This window comes from Muntiacus reevesi, chromosome 11, assembly GCF_963930625.1.
Source record: "Muntiacus reevesi chromosome 11, mMunRee1.1, whole genome shotgun sequence".
In the NCBI taxonomy this organism is placed as follows: Eukaryota; Metazoa; Chordata; class Mammalia; order Artiodactyla; family Cervidae; genus Muntiacus; species Muntiacus reevesi.
This window is the reverse complement of record NC_089259.1, coordinates 82,913,985-82,936,650: the sequence shown is the minus strand read 5'-3', so window position 1 is coordinate 82,936,650 and position 22,666 is coordinate 82,913,985. Positions and strand designations below refer to the sequence as shown.

The window sequence follows — 22,666 nt, the reverse complement described above, 5'->3', positions numbered from 1 at the left end:
AGGGGCTCCAAACCCCACTGCCCTGCAGAGACTGACCCTGCGGACAGGCGCTGCTGGGCTCAGCCCGGTGCCGCCGCCCCCGGGAAGACAGCCATGCTGGGAGCTCACGTGGCCTGCATCTGGGCTGCTGGGGGGCGGCCAGGGGCCAGCCTCTGCCTACTCGGGCCTGAGCACCCCTCCTTGGCCACCAGTTTGTAGGACTGGGCAAGGAACCGTCTTCCACAGAGATCTGTCCCCAGAAAGCGGGCTCCCCTGCTGGGTCCTAACCAAAGACCGCCTTTTTCGAGTCGCTGGCCTTGGGGCAGCCCCCCAAGCTGACCTGCTGACCCAGCTCACGTACCAGCCACCTCTCATGGGAGCCAACAAAAGCATGAGGGAGGCCCAGACAGACAAACAGATGTTTTATTAGCATTGTTACGGCAACGTGTCCCAGAGGGGATCCTTGGCACACAGCCCACTGAGCTGCAAGCGATGAGCAGAGCGGAAGGACTACTGTACACAGTGTGGACAGAGGATCACCCCAAACCTCCAACAGAAAATGGAAAATCACTTTACAAAAAAGTAAAATAAAAATAACACCCATTTTTCTATTTTAAAAAGTGCCAGCTCTCAAGAGGCAGTGCGTGGGCCCCAGGACCCAGTGCCGGGTGCCCTGAGGCTTGGGGGCCAGGCGCCAAGGTTGAACTGAGGAGCCGGATCTGTGTCTCGCCCTCCGCGCTCACCACTCAGCCACCACCTTCAACAAAGCCGTGGACCAGACCCTCCTGTCAGGCTTACGTCTGAGTGAAAAGCCCCAACACCATGGTCTCGAGAAGCCAAACCAAAGTGGAGCCTGTGCCCATTTAGAAAAGCTCTTACCCCCCACCCCCTTAAGAGTCCTACTTTGGTAAATATTAACGTTTAACCAGTTAGCAAAATAGTTAACCCAGTTAGCAAAATTAACACCGTCATTTCCACAGTTACTCTCTTGTGCATAGTAAGTGTTGCCAGATGAACTTCACGGTTGGATAAAGCAGATTTGAAAACCAGTTTGCAAGAAAGTGCCCCGACAGTGATCTAAGCCCAGGGAAGCAGCCGGGGCTGTGCCCGCGGCTAGATGGTCTGGTAGCCGGCGTGGCTCCTCTTGCGGCCAATCAGGTAGGCGATGAGCACGATGAGGACCAGCCCAGCCAGGGCGCCGCCCACAGCGATGGGGATCAGCATGCTGTTCTCATCTAGCTGGCACTCCTCCACTGCGGGACGGACAGACAGACAGCGGGCTCGCCCCAACGGCTCTCGCGGGGAGGCCTCCCCATCCCTGCTTGGAGGGTGGTGGGAGCACCCATGGCCGAGCTGGCCCTGCGGAGTCAGGGGCGCAGGCAGAGGATGCCGGGGCCCTGCTCCTGACCACCCTGCCTACTCACCAGGCCCAAACTTGCCCCCGTCCACACGGAACGCCTGCACCCACACTCTGAACATGTTGAGTGAGAAGGTACTGGTGACGTGCAGGCGCTGCTCGGCGTTGCACTTGTATGAGTTCCCCGCAGTGGCCTGCAGCGCCCTCAGCGAGCTGTTGGCGGCTGTGAAGCTGCGGTCTGCAAAGGCAGTGGGGTGAGCATGCCAGGCACCTGCAAGGCATGCGGGGTGGGGTGGGATGGGGGTGGGGGGGTCTCACCTTTGGCGTCGGGCAGAGTAAGGTTCAGCTGGACTCCTTGCAGGAAAACCCGGCTGGAGCTCTCGTTCTAGAGAAGACGACAAACACATGGTCACCATCAGACCAGAGGGTCACCCGCTGGTGACAGTGACTGCCGGCAACCCCAGCCTCCGGGGGAAACTGCACGGCGCTCGGGAGCAAGAAAGCAGCCTGTCGTTTCAGTAATGGAACTCCAGGTGGCTCCTCACAGTCCGTGCCCAGAGCCGGAGTCTTCTAGATAGGGGCTAAAGGAGCCATGTTCCCAAAAAGCCAACAATGAACTTTCCGGGAAAGCGTTCATCAGGAGAAGCACGGCGGTCCGCTGCAGAGTGAGGCACGCACGTCCGCCAGGGCCGTGTCTGTGCGTCCCTGGTCTCCTGCTGACTGGACTCGCCCCGGGCAGGGGTGCAGTGGGGGCGCGGGGACGCCACTCCAGGACGGGGTGCGGACAGCGCCCGAGGCCTCAGGTCACCCCAGCCCTGCAGCACCACCAGCACTGCGAGGGTTCCGCTGACGGACGCGGGCTGGGGGCCAGGGGTCCCGCAGACCAGGCAGGGCTGGGGGCCTCACCATCGAGAACTGGAGCAGGAGCAGGAGGTTCCTGTCGGAGAGATCCAGGGTTGCCAGCGTGGCGGAGCAGCTGCCCCCGAAGGTGGTGTTCTCGGGGTTGACATTGAACTCTCTGGTCACCGTCTGTGAGGAGAGCAAGGGCTCAGCTCCCCGCCCGCCAGCCCCGGGCGTGAGCAGGCGGAGGCAGAGGAGGCCGGGAGGCAGTGGCTTCACGGCCCGTCCACAGGAACAAAACCAGAAAGAGAGACGCAAGTCCACTCAGAGAAGACCGCTGGATGCAGACGGTTCCTGGTACTTCCGGCAGCCTTCCCCGGCTCTCGTCGCTGCAGGAGGGGCAGGCCTCCGTCTCTCAAGGCCACCCCAGGCCCTTGGCCTCGGGGAGACTGTTATCTCCGAGGATGAGGAGAGAGCCCTGAGCACCTGGTGGACACTCAGGAGAGCCCGCCCTCTCAGGGCTGACACACCTGCCCCGAGGGGACGGCAGCTTCAGGCTCCGTGGCCTTAGGACTGCGGCCCAGGTGGATGGGGGCCCAGCCAAGCACCCCAGGACACACCGCCCACAACCCACCCCGGGACCCAGTGCAGGGAGCAGGGCTCCGGCCGACCCACCTTGTTGTCGACTGTCCTGTAGGTGACGTTCAGCTGCAGCCCCATGCTGACCAGCAAGCAGGTCCCGTTGGTGCCATTCACGCTGTACCTGAACACCGTGGGGCTCGCGGGAGCTGGGGTGGGCGAGGGCCGGGGGGGTGCAGTCGGGGTGGCCGGGGTGGGCAGGTCCTGTTCACAGCGCGTCTCTGCGGGGACAGTGCAGTGAGTGTGCTCAGCATCCAGGGAACCAGGGCTCCAGAAATGCTGAGCGGGAGTGGGCTGCCCCCGGCCTGGCAGGGGGTGCCCCCGGCCCCCGACTCCTGCCTGCACTCCCAGCTCCTCCTGCTCCTGGAACCCGAGGGCCTCGGGCGGCCCCTCGCCCACAAGGACATCCTCTCACAGAACAAACCTCCCATGAAGTCAGGAACAAAACCTCAACCGTGTCCCGTGCCATTGGGACGGTGTCTCCGAGGCCATTTGGAACTGACAGTTCACACACTGTCTGAGCGCCTGCGCGCCAGGCTGGACACGGTCCCGAGGCAGCAGCAGAGGGGCAGGAGCGCCCAGGCCAGGCGGGTACAGACACCGGACACGTGCCGCAGGCCGGCAGCAGCCCAATGTCCCCCGGAGGGCAGCAGGGGCGGCCCCGCGGGCCAGACTCGGAGCCGAGACCCATGCCCAGGCCACAACTGCCGCAAGCCCGTCCAGGGCGGGCAGGAGGCCACACCTAGCAGACGAGGCGGCCACGGGTGACCCCACGCGGTGACCCCAGCGGGGAGAGAACCCCATGCAGGAGGCCTCACGCCTGTGCCGTCCCTCCTTGGAGAGAGACCACCATGTGGCCACTGACGAGAGGGCGGCCCCTGCATGGGGACCAGGCTACGTGCGGAGTCTGTACCCTCTGCGCTTCTGCTGTGAACCTGAACCTGCTCTGAAACCAGTACTCTAAAGACAGAGCGACTGTTCACCTTAACAACATGAGTCTCTACACCTGCATTCAGAGGCCTCAGAAGCAGAAGGCGGCCGTCAGGTGAGGCGTGCCCAGGTCTGGGCAGGTCAGGAGACCAGATGCTGCCCGCCTGGCCTGACCTCCTGGGTCCACACCGCTTCCCTCTGCTGAAACCCATGCTCAGCTGCTAACTGCAAACCCGGGCTCCTGAGAGCACGTGACCTGCTGCCTCAGGCGCCCCCGAGTGCCTAGACCCCAGCTTGCACCCACAGCCTCACGTGCTCTCTGCCCCAGGAGCAGCCGGGACCCTCCAGGGCTGGCCTGACCAGGGCCACATGGCGGCCTCAGGACCTGCCCCTCAGCCCTGTGACAGGGCCGCAGGCCACGCGTCTCCCGGTCACGTGGGGCTTCCTTCAGCCCCCGCCCCGCCACTGACGTGCCTGTGGGGTCAGGGGTTGGCAAGCCTCCTCTGAGGAGGGCCAGGCGGTGGCTGCTGCGGACGGTGGCCGTGGGTGTCTGGCTCCACCACGCGAGCACAGGAGCAGCGTGAGAGTGGGAGGGTGAGGGCCTGTGGCTGCTCCCCACAAAAGGTCGGTCACAGGCACGGAAATCCTTACCGTCACCTGTTGTCAAACAGTCTTTGGATTTTTTTTTTTTAACATTAATTAAATCTCTGATCACAAACACCAACCTTCGTCCGTTGGCCGTGCAGAGCCCAGAAGCCTCGCAGCCCCACTGGGAGCAGGAGGGCTCAGGCCTACTGCCGGCCACAGGGAGGGCCATGGGGTTGCCATGCAGCCCAGCACCCAGCCACTCTGAGCCACCAGGCCAGGCTGGCACAAGGAGCAGGGTGGGGGGACGCCACCTCCCCCCACGGTGACCTTTGAGCTGACCAACAGAACATGGGGAGTCGGACGCAGAAGATAGCAGGCTGTGCGGCGCCCAGGGCACTCTCTGCAGACTCCTGGGCCCCCACGCCCCGAGAGGTCAGTAGCTTCATCTCACAGGAGGGGTATGCGGTCTTCCTGACTGGCACCCTAGGCCCACCTGCCTGAGCGGGACTGTGGTGGGTGAGGCCTCTGTGTAGAGACCGCCCCCCCGACCCCATCCACTCCATGACGAGGGCAGAGGGTCTGCCTGCTTTGCCCTGCACCCCATCTGAACCCAACCTCAGGGAGCAGGGCACCTTCCCCACAGAGGGGGCCGTGGCCCCGGCAGGGTCCTCACCCTCCCTGCTGAAGTTGCTGCCGGACAGGTAGGCCTGGATGGCGGTGTGTCGGAGCGTGACCGTCACGCTGCCCAAGTGGACCCGGGTGTCACTCACACACCGGTACGTTTTATTGATGTCGGCCTTGATGTCGGTCACCGACTCCACAGTCTTGACTCCTATATTTAAAAAAATCGGTGTTTAACCCCTTGAAGTGCTTGCTTAAAAGCAGTTTAGATACTCCCCAACCCAGATCTCTTCACCTCATCACTGGTCCACACCAGTTCTTACCTGTGGAGCTCGAATTGGGGAAAATGTCTGTGTCTGACAAATTATAAGCAAAACGCATCAGCTGGACCTTGTAACGTGTTGCATTTCTGGTGAAAGTGAGGGTCAGCATGTGGCCTCTTCCAAAAGTGATCATGAGACTGGGGTCAGAAGCATTCTCTTTGCCACAGGAGCTGCTGTTTGACACTTCCGCACCAGGTGGCAGATCGAAGGATATGTTCTGGAACCAACACAATGACGGGTTACTACGGGGTTCAGAAACAACCACAGCTCAGAACCCAGACCCTCTCCACCTCAGACATCACTATCAATGCATACATTTGTCATAAAAACAAAAGACATGAAAGTATTTTATGTCAAGTAACACACCAAAAATAATTCAAGTGTAAGATAAGGATGACCTAATTACTAACATTGTCTTCACTGATGTAATTTTACTTCACATGAGAACGAAAATAAATCTATCACATAAACTGAAACAATTCATGCTGGGCTCCGGATGAGCTGATACTCTCAGACCTTCGTGACTGCTACAGAGCTTATTTAAAGAACATCTCTCTCTAAACAAAGAGAAGATGAAGTTTACTGCAGAACTGTTTGCGTGAACTATTATAAGCAAAACAAACAACTACAGAACCACCGAAGCCCATCTTCACGACCTGAACTCAGCAAGTGGTCAGCAAGCAGCTGTCTTAGCCCTGTTCTGTAGACAGACCACACCTGTGACAGAGAGATTTCGTGAAGTGGGAAGTCACATTACTGCAAACAAATGATCCCACTTGTGTAATACAATTAACATATAATGAAACAATACTTAAAAATTCCAACCCCAAAAAAGTGAAGTAGAAATTAAAAGGTGCCCGGACGAATCTTCACAATCAGAGGCATCTCCATGGACAAAGCCTGCAGAGCTCCCTTCTGTCTGACAAGAGGGGTCCAGGCGGCTGGCAAGTCCAGGGGGCTCCGCAGGACCTGCTCGTCCTCCTCCTCCTGGGAGTACTGGGCTCCCCCTGCTCTCCAGGCGCCAGCAGACGGCGTGCGGTGAACATGGGGATGGGTAAGAAAAACGGTGCTTCAACAAAGCACTGGCAGCTTTGTTGCCAAAATCTGATGTAAGGACATATTTACAGGAGCAAATGTAAATGGAAGAAGTAAGTGCAAAGTTCACAAACAGGTAATTAATGGAGGAAGAATCAACAGAGAGGGAGAAGGGAATGGCTCCCTGTGCCGGCGTTGTCTAGAGAACACCATGGACAGAGGAGCCTGGCGGGCTACAGTCCACGGGGAAGCAGAGTCGGACGCAAGTAAGCGCGGCACAAAAAGCAGAGAAATGCTGCTCATCTGTCAGGAACCTCGGCCAGCAGCGAGCAGTCCGCCCTCTGCGGAAGTGCAGTGCTGCCGTAACAAAACCACAAGGGACGTCCTAGCAAACTAGTGCAGTCACCCTGCACCTCCAACACGTGTTCACATTAATTCCTGCAGCGTAACAGTTTATCTAAAGCAAAACCAACAGATCAAAGAAAGCTCCATTCCCGGAGCTGCACACCAGGGAGAAAAAGAACAAGAGAACTCAGCTACAGGTGACGGGCGAGGAGATCCGTGTCGTCAGCATAATGAAGCACTGCACTGTGAAGATAAAATACAATCATGAGGAAGACTGGAAAAGGCCCAGAGGGAAACAGTGAGAGCAGGGCCCACGACGGTCTGTGTGACTGCAGCCTCAGTGAGCACAGACCACCCCGGCACCACGGGACACCGCAGTGTGCGGCACGGAACACGCACGAATGAGGAGGTCAAGCAGGCCCATCACGCGCACACAGCGGGGTGCGGAGGCCCGGGCTCTCCTACCTGGGGCCCGCTCCTGGTGTCGTAGCTGGTCAGGAAGGTAGCAGAGAAGTCGGCCATGACGCAGGCGGTCCCGTTGCCATTCTTCACCACAAAAACTGCCGACGCACCGTGCACGAGGCCTGCTGACTCCCAGAAAGAAACCACCATGTGACTTTTTGAAAATGTAGCTCACAGTTGCAGCAGCGTGGCTGTTACTGGGAAAGCTGCTTAATTGCCAAAAAGACCGGGACAGGCAGGTACCGAGGGCTGGGTCCACAGGGCTTCTGTCCCCGCACACCCCTGTGACACTGTCCTCTCGAAAGCCGCCCCGTCAGTGTGCTAATCTGGGGTCACCCCGGGCCTAGACGGCCTCACGCTGGTTCCTCAGAGGACCTCAGGGAGGCGGGGCAGGGTCCTGGAGAAAGGACTGAACCTTGGAACCAAACGCCGACATTCTCCACAAACGGTGAACCCATGCTGCAGCTCAAGAGTTGCCCGATTTACCTGCTGACAGGGCAGGAAAAGCCACAGACTCGAAGATCAGAGTTCTTTACCCTCTTCAAGAAAGGCCTCAAAACACAGTAACTCCATTGGCTCTGGGCTTGGCTGTGCGACCTTAGGACCCCACGCCACCTCTGCACCACGGCCAAGTGCCCGAGGGAAGGGCGGAAGGGAGCTGTCCAGCCTGGGCGTGACCGCGGCTCTGAGCCAGGGCCAGGGCCACAGCCCGAGCAGGCAGCTTAGTAACAGGTGCGCCCTGATTAGGGGCACAGAGCTGAGCTTACAGCCATGCACTTCAGCACCTGGTTCTTGCACAGATGGGCAGGAATACATGTTCTGACCCTTCTAAACCCAAGCAGCTTTCAGCCAGCACAGGTGTGGCCACGTGCCAAGAGACACACCTCCGTGTTTCTGCAGCACAGGTCCCTGCACACCCTTCACCAGGACGGGACACACCCGCCTCCGACGGCTCTAAGGGTGAAGGCGACCCGGGAGGCGCACTCCGAGAACAGCAGCTAGCTTCCCACGTGTGGGCCCTGTAGCTCATGTGTAAGTGACTCCAGTGAACCCACTTCACTCCACCCTTGCAACTGGCACCAAATAAAATCCTCAGAGCAACTATTATTTAGGCCTAAAGCGGAGAAGACAGAATCCCCCACAGTCCACCCGTAAGCCTCAGGTAGAAGAAACATCAAGTTGGAGCAACAGAGAAAAGTTGCTACACAAGGACGAAGCCACCGAGGACGTCACGGACATTCTTGTCTGTTTTGATTCACAAATTTTTAAGCTACTCCTCAGAATACTCAAGTAAGATGACAGTGAAATCATTTCCAACGAACGAATACTGTTTTAAAAGAAGAGAAGATCCCATGATTCAGTTCTGACACTGAAGGTTTCAAAGACGCCTCTGAGCGCGACAGGGTAAGCGCGCGAGAGCCGCTGAGACGCCAGCCAGGCAAACGCAGGCCCAGCAGCAGAGGCAGACCCCGGGCACAGAAGACAGGCGGACACTGGACGCCGGCCAGCGCCCGGTGCACACGGACGCCTCAGGCCTGGGCGGCCCTGCCCTGCCCTGACTGTGGGATCCACGTGCCACCATGCGCACCATGGGCTCAGCGGGGCAGGCCACTGCCTCCCACATCAGCTCCTGCCAAGCTGCTCTCCTGTAAGAGTTCCTTAAATCACCAAACACTTCCTTACTGACTCAAAGCCCTCCACTAGAAAACACTTCACATTAAATAACTTTTCAACCACATAATTACCTCATTTAGTAACAAACATGCTAAGGACCTGAACTTTCAGAGAACAAAGAAATATTACTAAAACAAACTTCAAACAGACTTCAGCAGCGCTAGAGGCCCACATGTATTCTGGAGAGGCCCAGAAAATTTGCAATTAAAACAAGAAACCACAAGTCAATTTTGGTCAAGAGAAAAATGTCTACAACAGCATTATAACATAAAATTTTAAGAGAACGCATGTATGCGAATGGTCAGAAGTTTCTTTTTAACTCTACAAAAACACCACTATCTCAAGTCAGAATGTTTCATAACTTGAGGAGTGTCCCTCCTGAAGGTCAGACCCTGCACCATGGGCAACCCCTCACTCAGGACTCGCCATCATCCTCTCTCCAGGGTCCCATGAGGAGTGAGCACCTTATTCCTTCAGAAAACTTCCATCTGGAGACATTTCAGTCTCCAAAACAAGCTGCGGGAGCATGCCTGCCTAAGGTGAAAGCTCAATTTTAAACAGACTCCTCCGCCACTCCTGGCCCCGTGAGCTGGGCTCGGAGGAACCACCAAGCCCTCAGTTTAGGCGCCTGTACAGTGAAAATAAGTGAGCCGACATGAGGGCTGTCAGAGCATCAAGTTAGCTGAAGCAAGCGGAGTGCTGAGAACATGGCCAGGGCCTGCCCTCAGAGAGAGCTGTTACTACTGACGCGTTCAGCGCCACAAGGCTTCACCTATCAAGCTCATCACTGAATCAATGCACCTGACACAAACCGTCAGGTAAGTGTTTTATTTAATGAGCACCTGTACTGTGATTTGCAGGTAACTGAATTACTGTGACAATTTTAATAGGTAGACACTATGAGGACTCCCTTTCACAGATGGGGAGTCCAAAGCAGAGAGTTTACCACCATGCTCGAGGTCACACTGCCATGACGGTGCAGAGCCAATCTGGAGCTGGGCCTGCTGACTCAGACCACATGCCTGTCGAGCTCACCACACCTGAACACTTTCTCTCCAACACTCAGTGAGCAATGATTATGTTTCAAATTACGACATACTCACTTGAGATATGAAAGAGATTGCCATCTAGAGGAACAAGTCAATAAATTCATTACCTTTTTAAAAGAAGTCACTTGCTAATCCAAGATCAATTCTTTTGAATCCAGTATTTTTATAATCAGTGATACATAATCATGTATGAAGCCTTAAAGGAAGAAAAAGAATCACAACCACAGAATCACTACTGTGTACACTACTGTGTACAATTCCAGCTGACATGCATGTTCTGCTAGGGGCACTGTTGTCAAACTGGACGTCTCTTCAGGAGGTCCTGAGCACTTAATGTGTGAGGCTGAGAGAGGCTGTAGGATAAGGAAGACACAGGCATAAACATAATCACAACACAGCTGAACAGACGCTCCAGAAGATGTGTAGGTCATACACGCATGGAGTCAAGTCTTTCGGACACGCGAAGAAAGGACTACCACAGCCTGGCATGGATCTAACAATATAAATTCAAAATTATGGACCTAAAACATTTAAACTTCAAACCTAATGAAGAACTGGATCGCCAACCTGCGTAACTGACAAACTCCCACAAGGGAGAGTAACATTACCGGTTAAAAAAAAAATTTTTCTTCTCCCTATTTTGTAAGCAACAGTTATTCATTTTGAAAGGGGAAGGTCATCCGGGTGACATCAACGGTCAAGAGTCCCATTACGTAATACTTGATCTATGTATCAAAAAGTTTCAGTTCACACTTGCCTAGCTTTCTACAAACTGTTCAAACAAAACTTAACTTTCTAGTTATTAATGCAGGATGACTTTGTAATTTAGAACTCTGAAACATCTTTAGAAAAATGCTTTTTGGTGAAATTGTGTATTAAACATTACTTTAAACAGATCCAAATCCAAGCTCTTAACAAAACTTTTTAAAATGGATTTTTAATCAAATATAAAACTTAAAACACATGACAAAATGGACATCAAAAAAGTAATTATATGCACGATACTCCAAGCTATCAATGTAGAGAAGTTATGGATTTTTCTCTTCATCAGGTGAGTTTTTAAAACATAAAACACAGTAATAAACTTGTAACGCAGACAAGCTTTTCTAATAAAGAACAGCCAGCCACCCTGACACGACAAGACTCATCCCAGGAACTCCTCACCTAACTCAGGACACCTGCCAGGGAGAGCAAGGCTCCAGGTTTGCTGCTGGAATAAGGTCACCCCTTGCGGCTGGTCTTGCAGCTCAAAGAATGCATTTTACACCACAGGCAAAACAAGAACCTGAAACCAAAATCCATTCCATCACCAACAACAGGATTTCAGAGCAGACATCTAGAATTCCCAGAAGGTAGGGGTGGAAAGTGCCTCTGTGTCTGCTAAACTCTAGGGCGCTCCGGTAGCACTTTTCAGATCCTAGCACTTTCATCTTCCCGTGTCATGGGAACCAGGAGAGAAAGTGCCAGAGAGAGAGTTGTCAAAAGCCCTAAAGTCAAATCAAACTAGGTAATGATTCCTGTTCAGTTAACACGGTTTCTCTCTCGGTAGGACAAATAAGTGATAGCAAAAGCCCTCAACGGAGAAAACACCCGCAACCACGCACGACTCTGGAGTCACACACACGCCGCTCTTCCGACGACGCCTCGCTAGACATGAGCACGGCCACTGTGACGCCAGGCCCTTTGTCCACTGCGGGCTCCCTGAAACTCGCCAGCGTAACGAGATCGTTATAACCTAATGAGAACGCACAGCGAACAAGCAACGTCAGAACACAGGTCAGCGCTTCGTACCGGCCCGCAGGGCCAAGGGTAAAGCCCGCAGGACGGGCTCCCGAGGCCGGGGTCGCCGTCCGCCCTGTCCCCCGCGGGGACCGAGGCCCGCGCCGTCCTCGTCTCGGGTGCAGTCGCTCGCAGCCCTCCGCGACCACCGGAGCCCCCGAGGTGAGGAGGCGAACCGCAGCGCCGAGAAGCCGCCAAGTCTCCGCCAACGGACCCCAGAAGCGGGCTCCGGAGCCCGAGAGCCGCCCTGGGCCCCTCCGTCCTCTCCGGGCACCCGGGCCGACCCCGCCCCCGGCAGCCGGCCCGTCCGGCGCTCCCGGAGCCTCCATCCCCGGGGTCCGCGCGGCCCCTCACAGCCGCCCCTCAGCCGGCGGACCTCGAGCCCTCGGCCCCCGCCCGGCGTCTCACCGAATAGCAGCAGGATCAGCGGCCGTCGCCGGGCGCCGCCGAGAGCCGCCATAGGCGCGAGCGGGAGCCGGGCGGGGCGGGGTCGGTTGGGCCGGGCAGGCGGGCCGAGGACTGACCGGGCCGGCGAGAGGGCAGCAGGTCCCGGCGCTGCGCCCGCTGCGAGAAAGAGACCCCGCGGCCGGCGGCGCCCGTCACGTGAGGTCGCACCGCTCCCGCGCCGTCACGTGACCTCCGCGGATCTCGCGAGAGCGCGCGAGCTCAGGCTCCGCCCCGCGCCCGCCTCGCACGTGACCTGCCCTCGGCACGTGACCGCTACGCCACGTGACGCGGGCCTTGCCCGCGATCCTGGTCAGGTCCCGGGTCGCCGAAAGCGAAGGGCGGGCGGGGACACGGCCGGTCACCTGCCCTCGGAGCCGCCGGGCCCGACCCGACTGCGGGAGGACCAGACTGCGGCTCTCCGCCGCGGGCCGAGGGTGGGCGCGCCTCGGGACGTGGCCTCGGCGTCGGGGGGCTCCTGGAGGAGGGCGGGGAAGTGGACACTTCCTGAGGGTCTCCACGAGGGCGGGGAAGTGGACACTTCCTGAGGGTCTCCACGAGGGCCGGGTAGGGGCCAGGGGCGGGGAAGTGGACACACCGGAGGCACGCAGAGCTCGGGCGTAAGGAAGGCTGACACAGTCCGAGGTGGAGGGGCCGTGGAGGGCTCGCTGACTGCCAGCTGCGACCTCTCCTAGAGCGTCCCGGAGGGTCCGGGCGGGGCAGCGTCTGCTCGGAAGGTTCGGGGAAGCCCCAGCTCGCCGCTTCCACAACGTTCCTTAAGTGCCTCTCGCCCACGCCCTGGTCCCCCGCTCGCCTCGGGACTGCCAGGTTCTCTTCTCTGGACTGCGGTCCGGCCGCCCCGGGCCTCTGCGGAGAGGCGGCCGTCCAACCCAATCCACCCGGCCCGCTGCGGCCTCGGCGCCTCCGACCACCCGCTCGGGAGCCGCCTACCGTCACCCCGCCCAATAGACTGTGATTCCCGTGGGGTTGTGGTGGTGTTGACCTTCCACGTGTTTGCTTTGTGTAGGTTTTGTCTTTTCCTTGTCATTCCTTTCCTGTTTACCCACCCTTCCCCTCCAGATTCTAACACACAGCTGAGAAAGTCTGACGCTGAAGGGCTTGAAGACTGTAGTGTGGACTCGCTGATGTCTTGGTGAGGTGCTTAGGGACCTTTCTGGATCTTTGCTGTTGTCCTGGACAGGGAAGACTCAGCGGGGCCTCACTTAAGAGAGAGGACGTTAAGAGGCTGAAGGAACCCCATGCTTGTTGCCTTTTTGTTGACTAAAGATGCACAAGCTAGAAGTTCAGAGCTGTGCTTTATGCCTCTGACATTTTTAGGATTTCAAGCTTGGGGGACAGCATCTCAAATAGCCCAGAGAAAAAGCCAGGGTATATAGGAGTTTTTGCAACAAAGGGCAGGTAGTTCAAAGGTCAGAAGATTCTTGTTAAGGAAAACCAGATAACCCAAGTTAAGGAACGTGGTGCTTTCTGTGTGTGAGAAGATGCAGGAGTCTGGGCTCGCTGAAGTCTTGCCCTGATCTCCACCCCAGCTCTCTGGGGCCAGTGACCTGTGCTTTCCCATGCTGCGTTCCCTCAGGACTTGTGGGGCTGGTTGCCGTGCAGGTTTGCTGGGTGGTGGACGTTTCCCCAGGCTGCATCGTCGGGTGGCTGCAGTCACTGAAGGGTAATGGCCGAGACATCCTCCGTTGCTGATTTGGCAGGCTGCATTCTTAGTCCACGGTTTGTTCTGCTCTCCAGGGCAGGAATCTACTGCTACTGAAGAGTCAATTCGCTCGCTGAGGTCTTGTTAGGTGTTTGGGATCTTTCCAGGTTCTTGTTTGTTGCTGTTCTGGGTGGGGCAGAGTCTCAGCGGCATCACTTGAGAGGACTGCTATCTGTCCAGGTGCGCTGTGGAAAAGAAGAGGTGCGGACCTTCGGTCTCTGTGCCTTTACCGTGACGTCCTTCAGCAGCAGCAGTTTGTAACATGATGTTCCTCCACTAGGTCATCATTTGAGCCCACATTTTCCTTACGAAGTAGAGTGCTAAGCTCAGGAGTAATTGGATAATTCTAGAACATTGCTCTTTTGTCTTGAACTTCCTGATGGTGAGAAACTACCAAATAATCTTAGTATGAAAACAAAAAGACCTATCAATTGTTGGTTTCCTGGCTTGGAAACCATTTTACCCTCTGAATGTGGGTGGCAGAGAAGCTGGCTGCCCAGGAACCCGTATTGGGTGTTGAAGGGCCTGCCCTGGGCCTGACCTCACGAGTCAGGTCGGTGGTGAAGGGCCAGTGCCGCCCTCACAGGGTCGGGTTCGCACCCTTGGCTGTGGCTCCTGTTGCCCCCTCGTGCCTGCGCTCTCCTCGCATCTGCGTTCCTTTTGGAAACTCTGTGAGCTACCCAGAGTCCTTTTGGCAGGCAGTTTTATTTTCTTAGGCCCTTCAGAGCCCATTTGTTTGTGTCCAAATACCTAATACATGCGTTTAAAATCTTCTCTTTTTAAAGACCCAAAGCAGTTTGTTTCAGCAAAAGGACTGGGCTTTTAAAACAGCAGAAAATGAAAGATTTATCAAAAATTCTATGATGCTATGTTTTTGTACAATATGGGAAATAATATGGTGGAATTTTCTTATTTGGTATTGTTTTTTGTTTTAATCCTTAATTAGGGTTGGGTCTGATTTTTTTTTTTTTTTTCTTTATGGCTGAGCCCGGAGGCTCTTGGGACCTTAGTTCCTCGACCAGGGACCAAACCCATGCCTCCTGCAGTGGAAGCACAGCCCTAAGCACTGGACCGCCAGGGAATCTGATCTATTCTGGTTGAAGGAAGGATGTGGAAAACCACAAGGGACTCCACACCTGAATTCTTTTGGAGACAGTCTTTTTATTTTTGTTATTTTTTAAAAAATGTTTATTTGGCTCTACCAAGTCCTAGTTGCAGCATGCAGGATCTAGTTCCCTGACCAGGGATCAAGGCCAGGCCCCCTGCATTAGAAGCACAGGGTCCTAACCACTGGACCGGAGGGAAGTCTCAGGATGACGTCTTTAAGGATTGGCTTTGGTAACAATGAGCCGTGTAAGCTCCAGTGTGAGGCAGGGCCCTTTACCTGTGAAATAACCCACCTCTAGCGCCGTGTGGGCCGGTTTCCCTGGAGGCACGGGCTCCATGTCTGAAGGAGAGGAGCAGTGGTTGGAAGAACGTGAAATCGAGTGGAACAGCCCAGCAGGCAGGCTGTGGCTGTTTTCTCTTTGGCTCGAAGTTATACTATTTCTTGAGCTTCCCAGGTGGTACTAGTGGGTAAAGAATCTGCCTGCCAATGCAGGAGACTCCGCTTTGATCCCTGAGGTGGGAAGATCCCCTGGAGGAGGAAATGGCAACCCACTCCAGTATTCTTGCCTGGGAAATTCCATGGACAGAGGAGCCTGGTGGGCTACAATTCATGTGGTCGCAAAGAGTTGGATACAACTAAGCACGCACACACACTTTTTCTTGAGATATGCTAAGCAAAGATAGTAATGTTGCATAGTGCTTTTCAGACTTGTTTTATGAAAATTTTAAAAAGATTTGAATAAACACAAGATAATCTGGTGAGCCGGTGGTGTCTGTTACTTTCATGGTTTATCGTCCCTCCTCACCTGCCTCATGTTTTGCTTGGTTTTTCAGCTTGAGTTTTATAAAACAAACCCTGGACGTTTTATTTTTCACGTAAAGCTTTTACATAAGCAGAATACCATTATTATAGCTAATGTACAACCAAAACATAACAGTTTCTTAGTAATTAATTTCCAGTTGTTCATGGTTCTCCAGTTGTTCAAAAAGCGTTTTGTTTTTTTTTTCAGCCAGTTTGTTCACTGTGGCCCCAATGAGGTCTGACTATTGTCTTTGAAGGTGCCTTAGGGCCCTGTCCCTTTGCACACCATTGATTAGTTGGTGTCCTGGAGGACACCCCACACTGTGGGTTGGCCTGGGGAGCTGGTGAATGGCCATCTCTCCCTCTGTTCAGGCACCTCGGGGTGGGGTCTGTGTTGTTGGCGTCACCTGGCCTGTTGGAGATGCAGAGTCTCAGGCCTCACCTTGGCCCTCGAGTCAGAGCTTGCACTGCAGGCTACAGAGACCCACGAAGCCCTCCTCCTCCTCCGGGGCTGCGGCCATGCTGGGCTGTGGCTAGCTGGCCCCATCCGCCGCAGGGTCCCCACCAGCCTCAGACCTCTGCCCTCACGGCTTCCTGGTGGGTCAGTAGGTCTGTGATTCCAGTGGGCTTGGCGGGTTGGTGGTTTGTTTTCTTTCTTTAGGATCTTAATTCCCGACCAGCGGTCTAACCCGGGCCCCTCCAGCGGAAGCGTGGAGTCTTAACCACTGGACTACTGAGGAATTCCCCGGCCATTTCTCATTCTGTCTTCCCTGTTGTGTTTTCCGGCTGGAGCAGGCCTGTAAGATTTTCCTTCATGGACCCGTTAGTGAAGTGAAGTGAGGTCACTCAGTCATGTCCGATTCTTTGCGACCCCATGGACTGTAGCCTACCAGGCTTCTCTGTCCATGGGATTTTCCCGGCAGGGGTACTGGAGTGGGTTGCTATTTCCTTCTCCAGGGGATCTTCCTGACCCAGGATTCAAACCCGAGTTTCCCGCATTGCAGGCAGACACTTTACCCTTTGAGTCACTTACTCCAAAATACTGTCTATGCAGTACGGTTGGATCTGCGCCTGATTGGTGATTCTTTTGTCTGGTTTCAGAGCAATAACTCAGACCTGGAGCAGCTTCCAAATGTGAACCAAGCGCTCTGGGTGATGGCGACACCTCCCTGCGAGCTCCTCAGTGGGGACCGATGCCCCCTCCACCACTGGTGGGCCGTTGTGGGGGAGGCGGTGTGTGTTCAGCCTGGCAGAGGGGTAATGAAAGTCTGTATTTACAATTTTGCTGTGAACCTAAAAATGCTCTAAAAAACACAGTTTTTTGGACCTCCCTGGTGGTCCAGTGGTTAAGACTCTGTGCTCCCAGTAAAGGGGGCTGGGGTTCAATCCCTGATCAGGGAACTAGAGCCTACATTCTGCAACTAAGAATTCACACGTTGCATCAAAGATTGAAGATCTTGCTAACTCTTTAAGACCTGGTGCAGCCAAATAAATATTTTTTTAATTATTGTCATATTCTGTGTTCTTTTTTCATTTGTAACCATTACTTTCCCATGCTACTACAAAATCTATAAAAATACATTTGGTAATAATTAATGTAACATCATTTGGTGTAATGTTTTACTTAATGATAGCTCCCTTAATGATAGCTTCCCTGCTAAATATAAAGGACGCTGTAGGAAAACCTCGCAGCTCCCATGTCTCTGCTTTCATCCCGGCCCCACTCACAGCATCTCTGACACCACGCCAGCCGCTGCTGGGATGTGGGCCTGGCATCCCGCAGGCCGGGCTCAGCCCCACCCGTCAGAAGCCGGTCACCAGAAGAGCATCCCCGAGTGGCCCACATCTTCTGTCTGGCTTGTTAGAAATGCATGTCCCCACCCCCGACTCAGCCTCCATCAACTTGCTAGCAGGGCCTGCAGAGCTCACAGAAGCACCCCTCGTGTTCTCTGCTTCCTTCTGTGGGGCAGGGCGCGGTGAAGGACACAGGTGAACAGGGGGTGAGAAGCCCGGGGGCGGGTCCCCAGGGTCTGGAGTCCCCGGCTTCTGTCCCCTGGAGCTGGGCTGCCACGTGTGGTCACCACCCTGGACGCCCTCTGAACCCCATGCTGTTGGGGCCTTCTGGAGGTTTTGTCACAGAGGCGTCCGTGATGGTTAACTTGATTACCAGCTCCTCTTTCCTTCCCGAGGCTGGGGTGGGGCTTAAAGTCGAAGCTTCGAATCATGGCTTCTAATCCACGGTGACCAGGAGCCATCAGCAACTCCCCCAGAGTCACCCTGTGAGGACAGAAGCAGCTCTTATCATCAGGAACTTGCAAGGGGTTTAGGACGTGTGCGTCAGGAACAGGGTCAGAGACCTGGTGTGAAAAGATGCTGGGGTTTCCCTGGTGGTTCAGCAGTTAAGGGGTCCCCAGTTTGATCCCTGGTTGGGGAACTAAGACCCCACATGCCATGGAGCCACCAGACAGCCTGCTCACCACAACAAAAAAGATCCCATGTGATGCAACGAAGATGTCGCAACTAAGACCTAATGCAGCCAAATAAACATATAAGCCAAGGATGCTCCCAGTGGTCTTATCAGGACATCCCAAGGGTTTCTGGAGCCTTGTACCAGGAACCAGGACCCGAGACTAATAATGTATATTTTCTGTTATCTCACAAATACTATGATAAATATCTTGAAGATAAGTTATCTGTTTATGATTTTCTCTGAGATTAATTTTCTTGCAGACTGAACTGACCAGGTAAGAAGCAGTGACGTCCAGCGTGTCCCTGCCTGTGTGCGCACCCAGCAACCATGAACAGGCTGGACCGGTCATTCTTCCCTTTGCTGTCATCAGAGGGTGAATCTTGTGCTCCTGTTTCTACTTCACTCAAGTTACCTGCCCTTCTTGCTTGGCCCAAGAACTCCCTGGGGGGTCCCCTCGGAAGGGACCACTGCTCACAGACGTGAGGATTCCCAGCCTTGGACCTGGTGCCACAGAGCTGCCCGGCCTGGAGCCGTGAACGCAGAGTCCAGGGCCCCTGGCGCTCAGTCGGCCCAAGGGAGACCTGGCCTGCTCCACACCCCAGGACCGAGATCTCTCACTTCTCTTCTCCAGTTCTCCTGCCCGCTTACCTCAAGAATGTTTAATTTTGGTTCATTGATAAAAGGCAAGAGACTCGTGGCTGCTAAGTGTGAGATTAGTGTTAACAAATAACACGTCAGAAAAAGAGCAAACTGTGCTTTCAACTCAAAACTATGTTAACAAGTGAGGAAAGAGGTAAGACTCCCATCCCGAGATACTTTAAAAAATCCACCTCTCCTCGGGGATACTTGGGTGCTCACACCTTCCTACTGCTTAACACAATGAGAACATCTTCTATACACGTTCCTGGCGCCTCTCGGAGAACTTCCTTTTGATGGATCCCTTGAAATTTTTCAGCCACGGTAGGCTTCCTTTTAGACGGTTAAAAAAGAGGAACTCTCCTGAAAAAGAACCAAAACGTGCTTCCTTAGAAAGCAGATCCAACCCAGCGGTTCCAGGTCGTCTGTGGCAGAGAATGTGTGTGACTCCACTCACGGCGGGTTTCCAGTTCCATGCCCCTGGTCTCAGTGGGCGGGCCTCGAGCCTCAGCTTGTTTGAGAAATGAGACGTGGTCACCCGGGGCCTCTCCCTAGTCACGGACGCCACAGGACGGGAGCTGAAGTCCACGTGAAGTCGCTTCTGCACTTGTAACTCCTGGCTTTAACTCACATTGGTTCTGTGAGGCAAGTACAACACGCCAGTCTGCAGCACGAAGGCCGGGAGGGCTGACTGGGAGAGGCCGTGGCCCCGGAGCCTTGGGGAGAGTTTGCGTTCCAGACAGATGCCCGCTGTCCTTCTGAAAGCTCACTCAGTCGTGTCCGACTCTTTGTGACCCCATGGACTGTAGCCCACCAGGCTCCTCTGTCCATGGGATTCTCCAGTCAAGAATACTGGAGTGGGTTGTCATGCCCTCCTCGGGGGCATGACACTTCCCCACCCAGGGATCAGACCAGGGTTTCCTGATTACAGGCAGATTCTTTACCATCCCAGTCACTTGGAAAGATCCTTCTGAAGGCGGTGGTATCAACCCACTGATCCAGCACTCTCTGCTCTTGATGACAAAAGGCAAGGTTGGGACCAAGATGGAAACTTTAAGGTCACGGTGACCAGGGAGCTCCCTGGAGGTGCAGTGGTTGAGACCCCACTCATCCCCTGCAGGAAGCGGGGTTCAGTCCCTGGTTGAGGAAGTAGGTTCCCACATGCCTCACAGTGCAGCTAAAAACCCGCAAATCAAAAAAGACAAACATAGTGAAGACACATCCCTGTCTCCTCCACGACAAAATGTACTTAACACATGGGTAGTTTGTGAATGTAGTTATTACTAGTTGGGTATTTGTACATATCACCAAGATTTGAAAATAAAACTGGCAAGAATTTATTTAAGAAAAGTAAGCTCACAATGACCACGATTCCAACTAAAAAGAAGCCTAAGACCAGCGTCCTGTTGCCTTTTGTTTCTCTAGGTGGAGCTGGGTGAAGGCACCTCATTCATGTTCTTTTTTTCTTGTAACTTCTGCTTTTGCAAATCAGCTTTTTGAAAATTTTATGTTAAATACACGAACCACCTTAGGTGTGCAGTTTGATGAGTTTTGACAAATGCCCTGTGAAAGGAAGTCAAAATGGCTCCAGTCTTGCCAAGAGAGCCTCCAATGGACTGGAGGCCAAGGAGGCAGGGGCGCTTGTGTGCGTCTCAGCCCCGATGGGGTCTGAACTCTGACCTCCCCTGGTCTTGACACAAGGCTCCAGAAGCTCAGGACGAACGCCTGCCTGAGTGACCCGTGACGGCCGATCGCTCAGACGCACCCTTCCTTTCTCCTGTCAGAGTCAGGCGCAGCTCTTGCCAGACAGCCTGAACAGCCTTGTGACCTTCTGCCCCTGTCAGCCTCCCGCGGTTTCTTTGTCAACAGCAGACACCCATGAAACCAGCACCCCAGTCAAGACAGAAAGCGTTTTCTTCACCCAGAGGCCCTCCTGTCGCGTGGGCCTGTCCCCGTCCCAACCCCGGGGGCCGTGCGCCGGCTTCTGTCGCGGGTCATCAGGTATTCGTGTTGCAGAGTTTCACGCAGATGGAATCACGTGGTGTCTGCTTTTCCATATCTGGATCCATCTGCGCTGTGTGAACCACTAGCTCATTCCTCTCATTGCTGACACCTGCTTATTCCAGAAGGGTCTGCCAGTCTTTCTACCCATTCACCTGTCGAAGGACCCTCGGTTATTCCCAGTAGTTTGGTGGCATTATACCTACTAAAGGAGTGACTGGGTCATATGCTTGGTGTACATTTAGCTTTAAAAGCAAACTATGCAATGCTGTTCCAAAGTGGTTGTACATTGTGTTCATAAGTTCCCGCCAACAGTAGCTCCACATCCTTGCCAACACTTGGTATTATTAGTCTTTTAAATTTTAAAGAATTGGAGAAGGAAATGGCAACCCACTCCAGTATCCTTGCCTAGAAAATCCCATGGACAGAGGAGCTTGGAGGGCTACAGTCCATGGGGTTGCAAAAGAGTTGGACATGACTTCGTGACTAAACAACAACAAAATTTTAACAATTATGATAGTTGTCTGATGCTATCTCATCGTGATTGTAATTTGCATTTTCTTGATGACTATTGAGGTCATAGGTCTTTTCATGTGCCTAATAATTCACATACCTTCTTTGGGTAAATACTCAAATTTTGTCCTGTTTTTAAAAATAGATTACTAGTTTTCTTGTTACTGAATTACAAGTGTTTTTATATATTCTGGATAGAGATACTTTGATGTATTATAAATATTTTCCCCGTTATATGTGACTTGCCTTTTTATTTTTAATAGAAATAGTACCTTTTAAAAAGCAAGCTTTACATTTAATGAAAACTCAGCTTATCAGTATTTTTTATGCTTCATGCTTTTTGTATCCTAAGAAATGTTTGTGTATCCCAACATCATAAATATTTTTCTGTCATTTTTTCCTAGAAGGTTCATGGTTAGCCTCTACAATTAGGCATATGATCAAATTAAATTTTGAAGGTAGTGTGAGATAAGAGTTACTGTTCATTCTCCCCATGTGATGAATGAAAAGACTTTTCTTAACCTACTAAGTCACCTTGGCATCTCTGTTGAAAACAAGTGGACGTATTGTGATGCCCCCTGTTCCCTTCAGACGATGTACATGTCTTCATGTCACTAACACCATGACATCTTCACTACTGTAACCTTATAGTTAAAGTCTTGAAATTAGGTAGAGTAAGTTCTCCAACTGTTCTTGTAAAAAACTGCTTTTGCTTTTTGAATTTCCATAAGCATTTTCCATAATTCCATAAGCATAGCATAATTCCATAATTATGCTTATTCCATAAGCATTAAAAAGCATAGACATTACTTTGCCAACAAAGGTCCATCTAGTCAAAGCTATGGCTTTTCCAGTAGTCATGTATGGATGAGTTGGATTATAAAGAAAGCTGAGCACCTGATGCTTTTGAACTGTGGTGTTGGAGAAGACTCTTGAGAGTCCCTTGGACTGCAAGGAGACCCAACCCGTTCATCCTAAAGGAAATCAGTCCTGAATATTCATTGGAAGGATTGATGCTGAAGCTGAAACTCCAATCCTTGATGCTGGGAGGGATCTGGGGCAAGAGGAGAAGGGGATGACAGAAGATGAGATGGTTGGATGGCATCACTGACTCAACAGACATGAGTTTGAGTAAACTCTGGGAGTTGGTGATGGACAGGGAGGCCTGGCGTGCTGCGATTCATGGGGTCGCAAAGAGTCGGACATGACTGAGCGACTGAACTGAACTGAATTGATGCTGTGCTTTTCATACTGTTCATGGGGTTCTCAAGGCAGGAATACTGAAGTGGTTTGCCATTCCTTTCTCCAGAGAGTTGGACCATAAAGAAAACTGAGCGCCAAAGAATTGA

General features: G+C 53.5%; 1 protein-coding gene and 1 long non-coding RNA gene across 2 annotated transcripts; one reads left to right on the top strand and one right to left on the bottom strand.

Moving 5' to 3' along the window:
* Positions 1 to 384: 384 nt before the first annotated feature.
* LAMP1 (lysosomal associated membrane protein 1) lies at positions 385 to 12,257 on the bottom strand. Its single transcript, XM_065902440.1, has 9 exons — positions 12,030 to 12,257; positions 7,123 to 7,244; positions 5,278 to 5,494; positions 5,007 to 5,165; positions 2,852 to 3,036; positions 2,243 to 2,365; positions 1,655 to 1,721; positions 1,404 to 1,574; positions 385 to 1,232 (listed from the first exon to the last, which is right to left on the bottom strand). The coding sequence occupies exons 1-9, from the start codon at positions 12,079 to 12,081 to the stop codon at positions 1,093 to 1,095; spliced, it is 1,236 nt and encodes a 411-aa protein (XP_065758512.1). The 5' UTR covers positions 12,082 to 12,257; the 3' UTR covers positions 385 to 1,092.
* Positions 12,258 to 12,381: 124 nt separating this feature from the next.
* LOC136144403 (uncharacterized) lies at positions 12,382 to 21,551 on the top strand. Its single transcript, XR_010658538.1, has 2 exons — positions 12,382 to 12,502; positions 18,428 to 21,551. It is a non-coding gene; the product is annotated as an uncharacterized lncRNA (long non-coding RNA).
* The last annotated feature ends 1,115 nt before the right edge of the window (positions 21,552 to 22,666 follow it).

Coding starts and splice junctions, on each gene's coding strand:
- LAMP1 (XM_065902440.1), bottom strand. CDS start 12,081: ATGGCGGCTCTCGGCGGCGCCCGGCGACGGCCGCTGATCCTGCTGCTA. Junction 5,495..7,122: donor ACACCAGGAGCGGGCCCCAG/GTAGGAGAGCCC, acceptor TGTTGGTTCCAG/AACATATCCTTCGATCTGCC. Junction 3,037..5,006: donor CAGCAACTTCAGCAGGGAGG/GTGAGGACCCTG, acceptor CTGTCCCCGCAG/AGACGCGCTGTGAACAGGAC.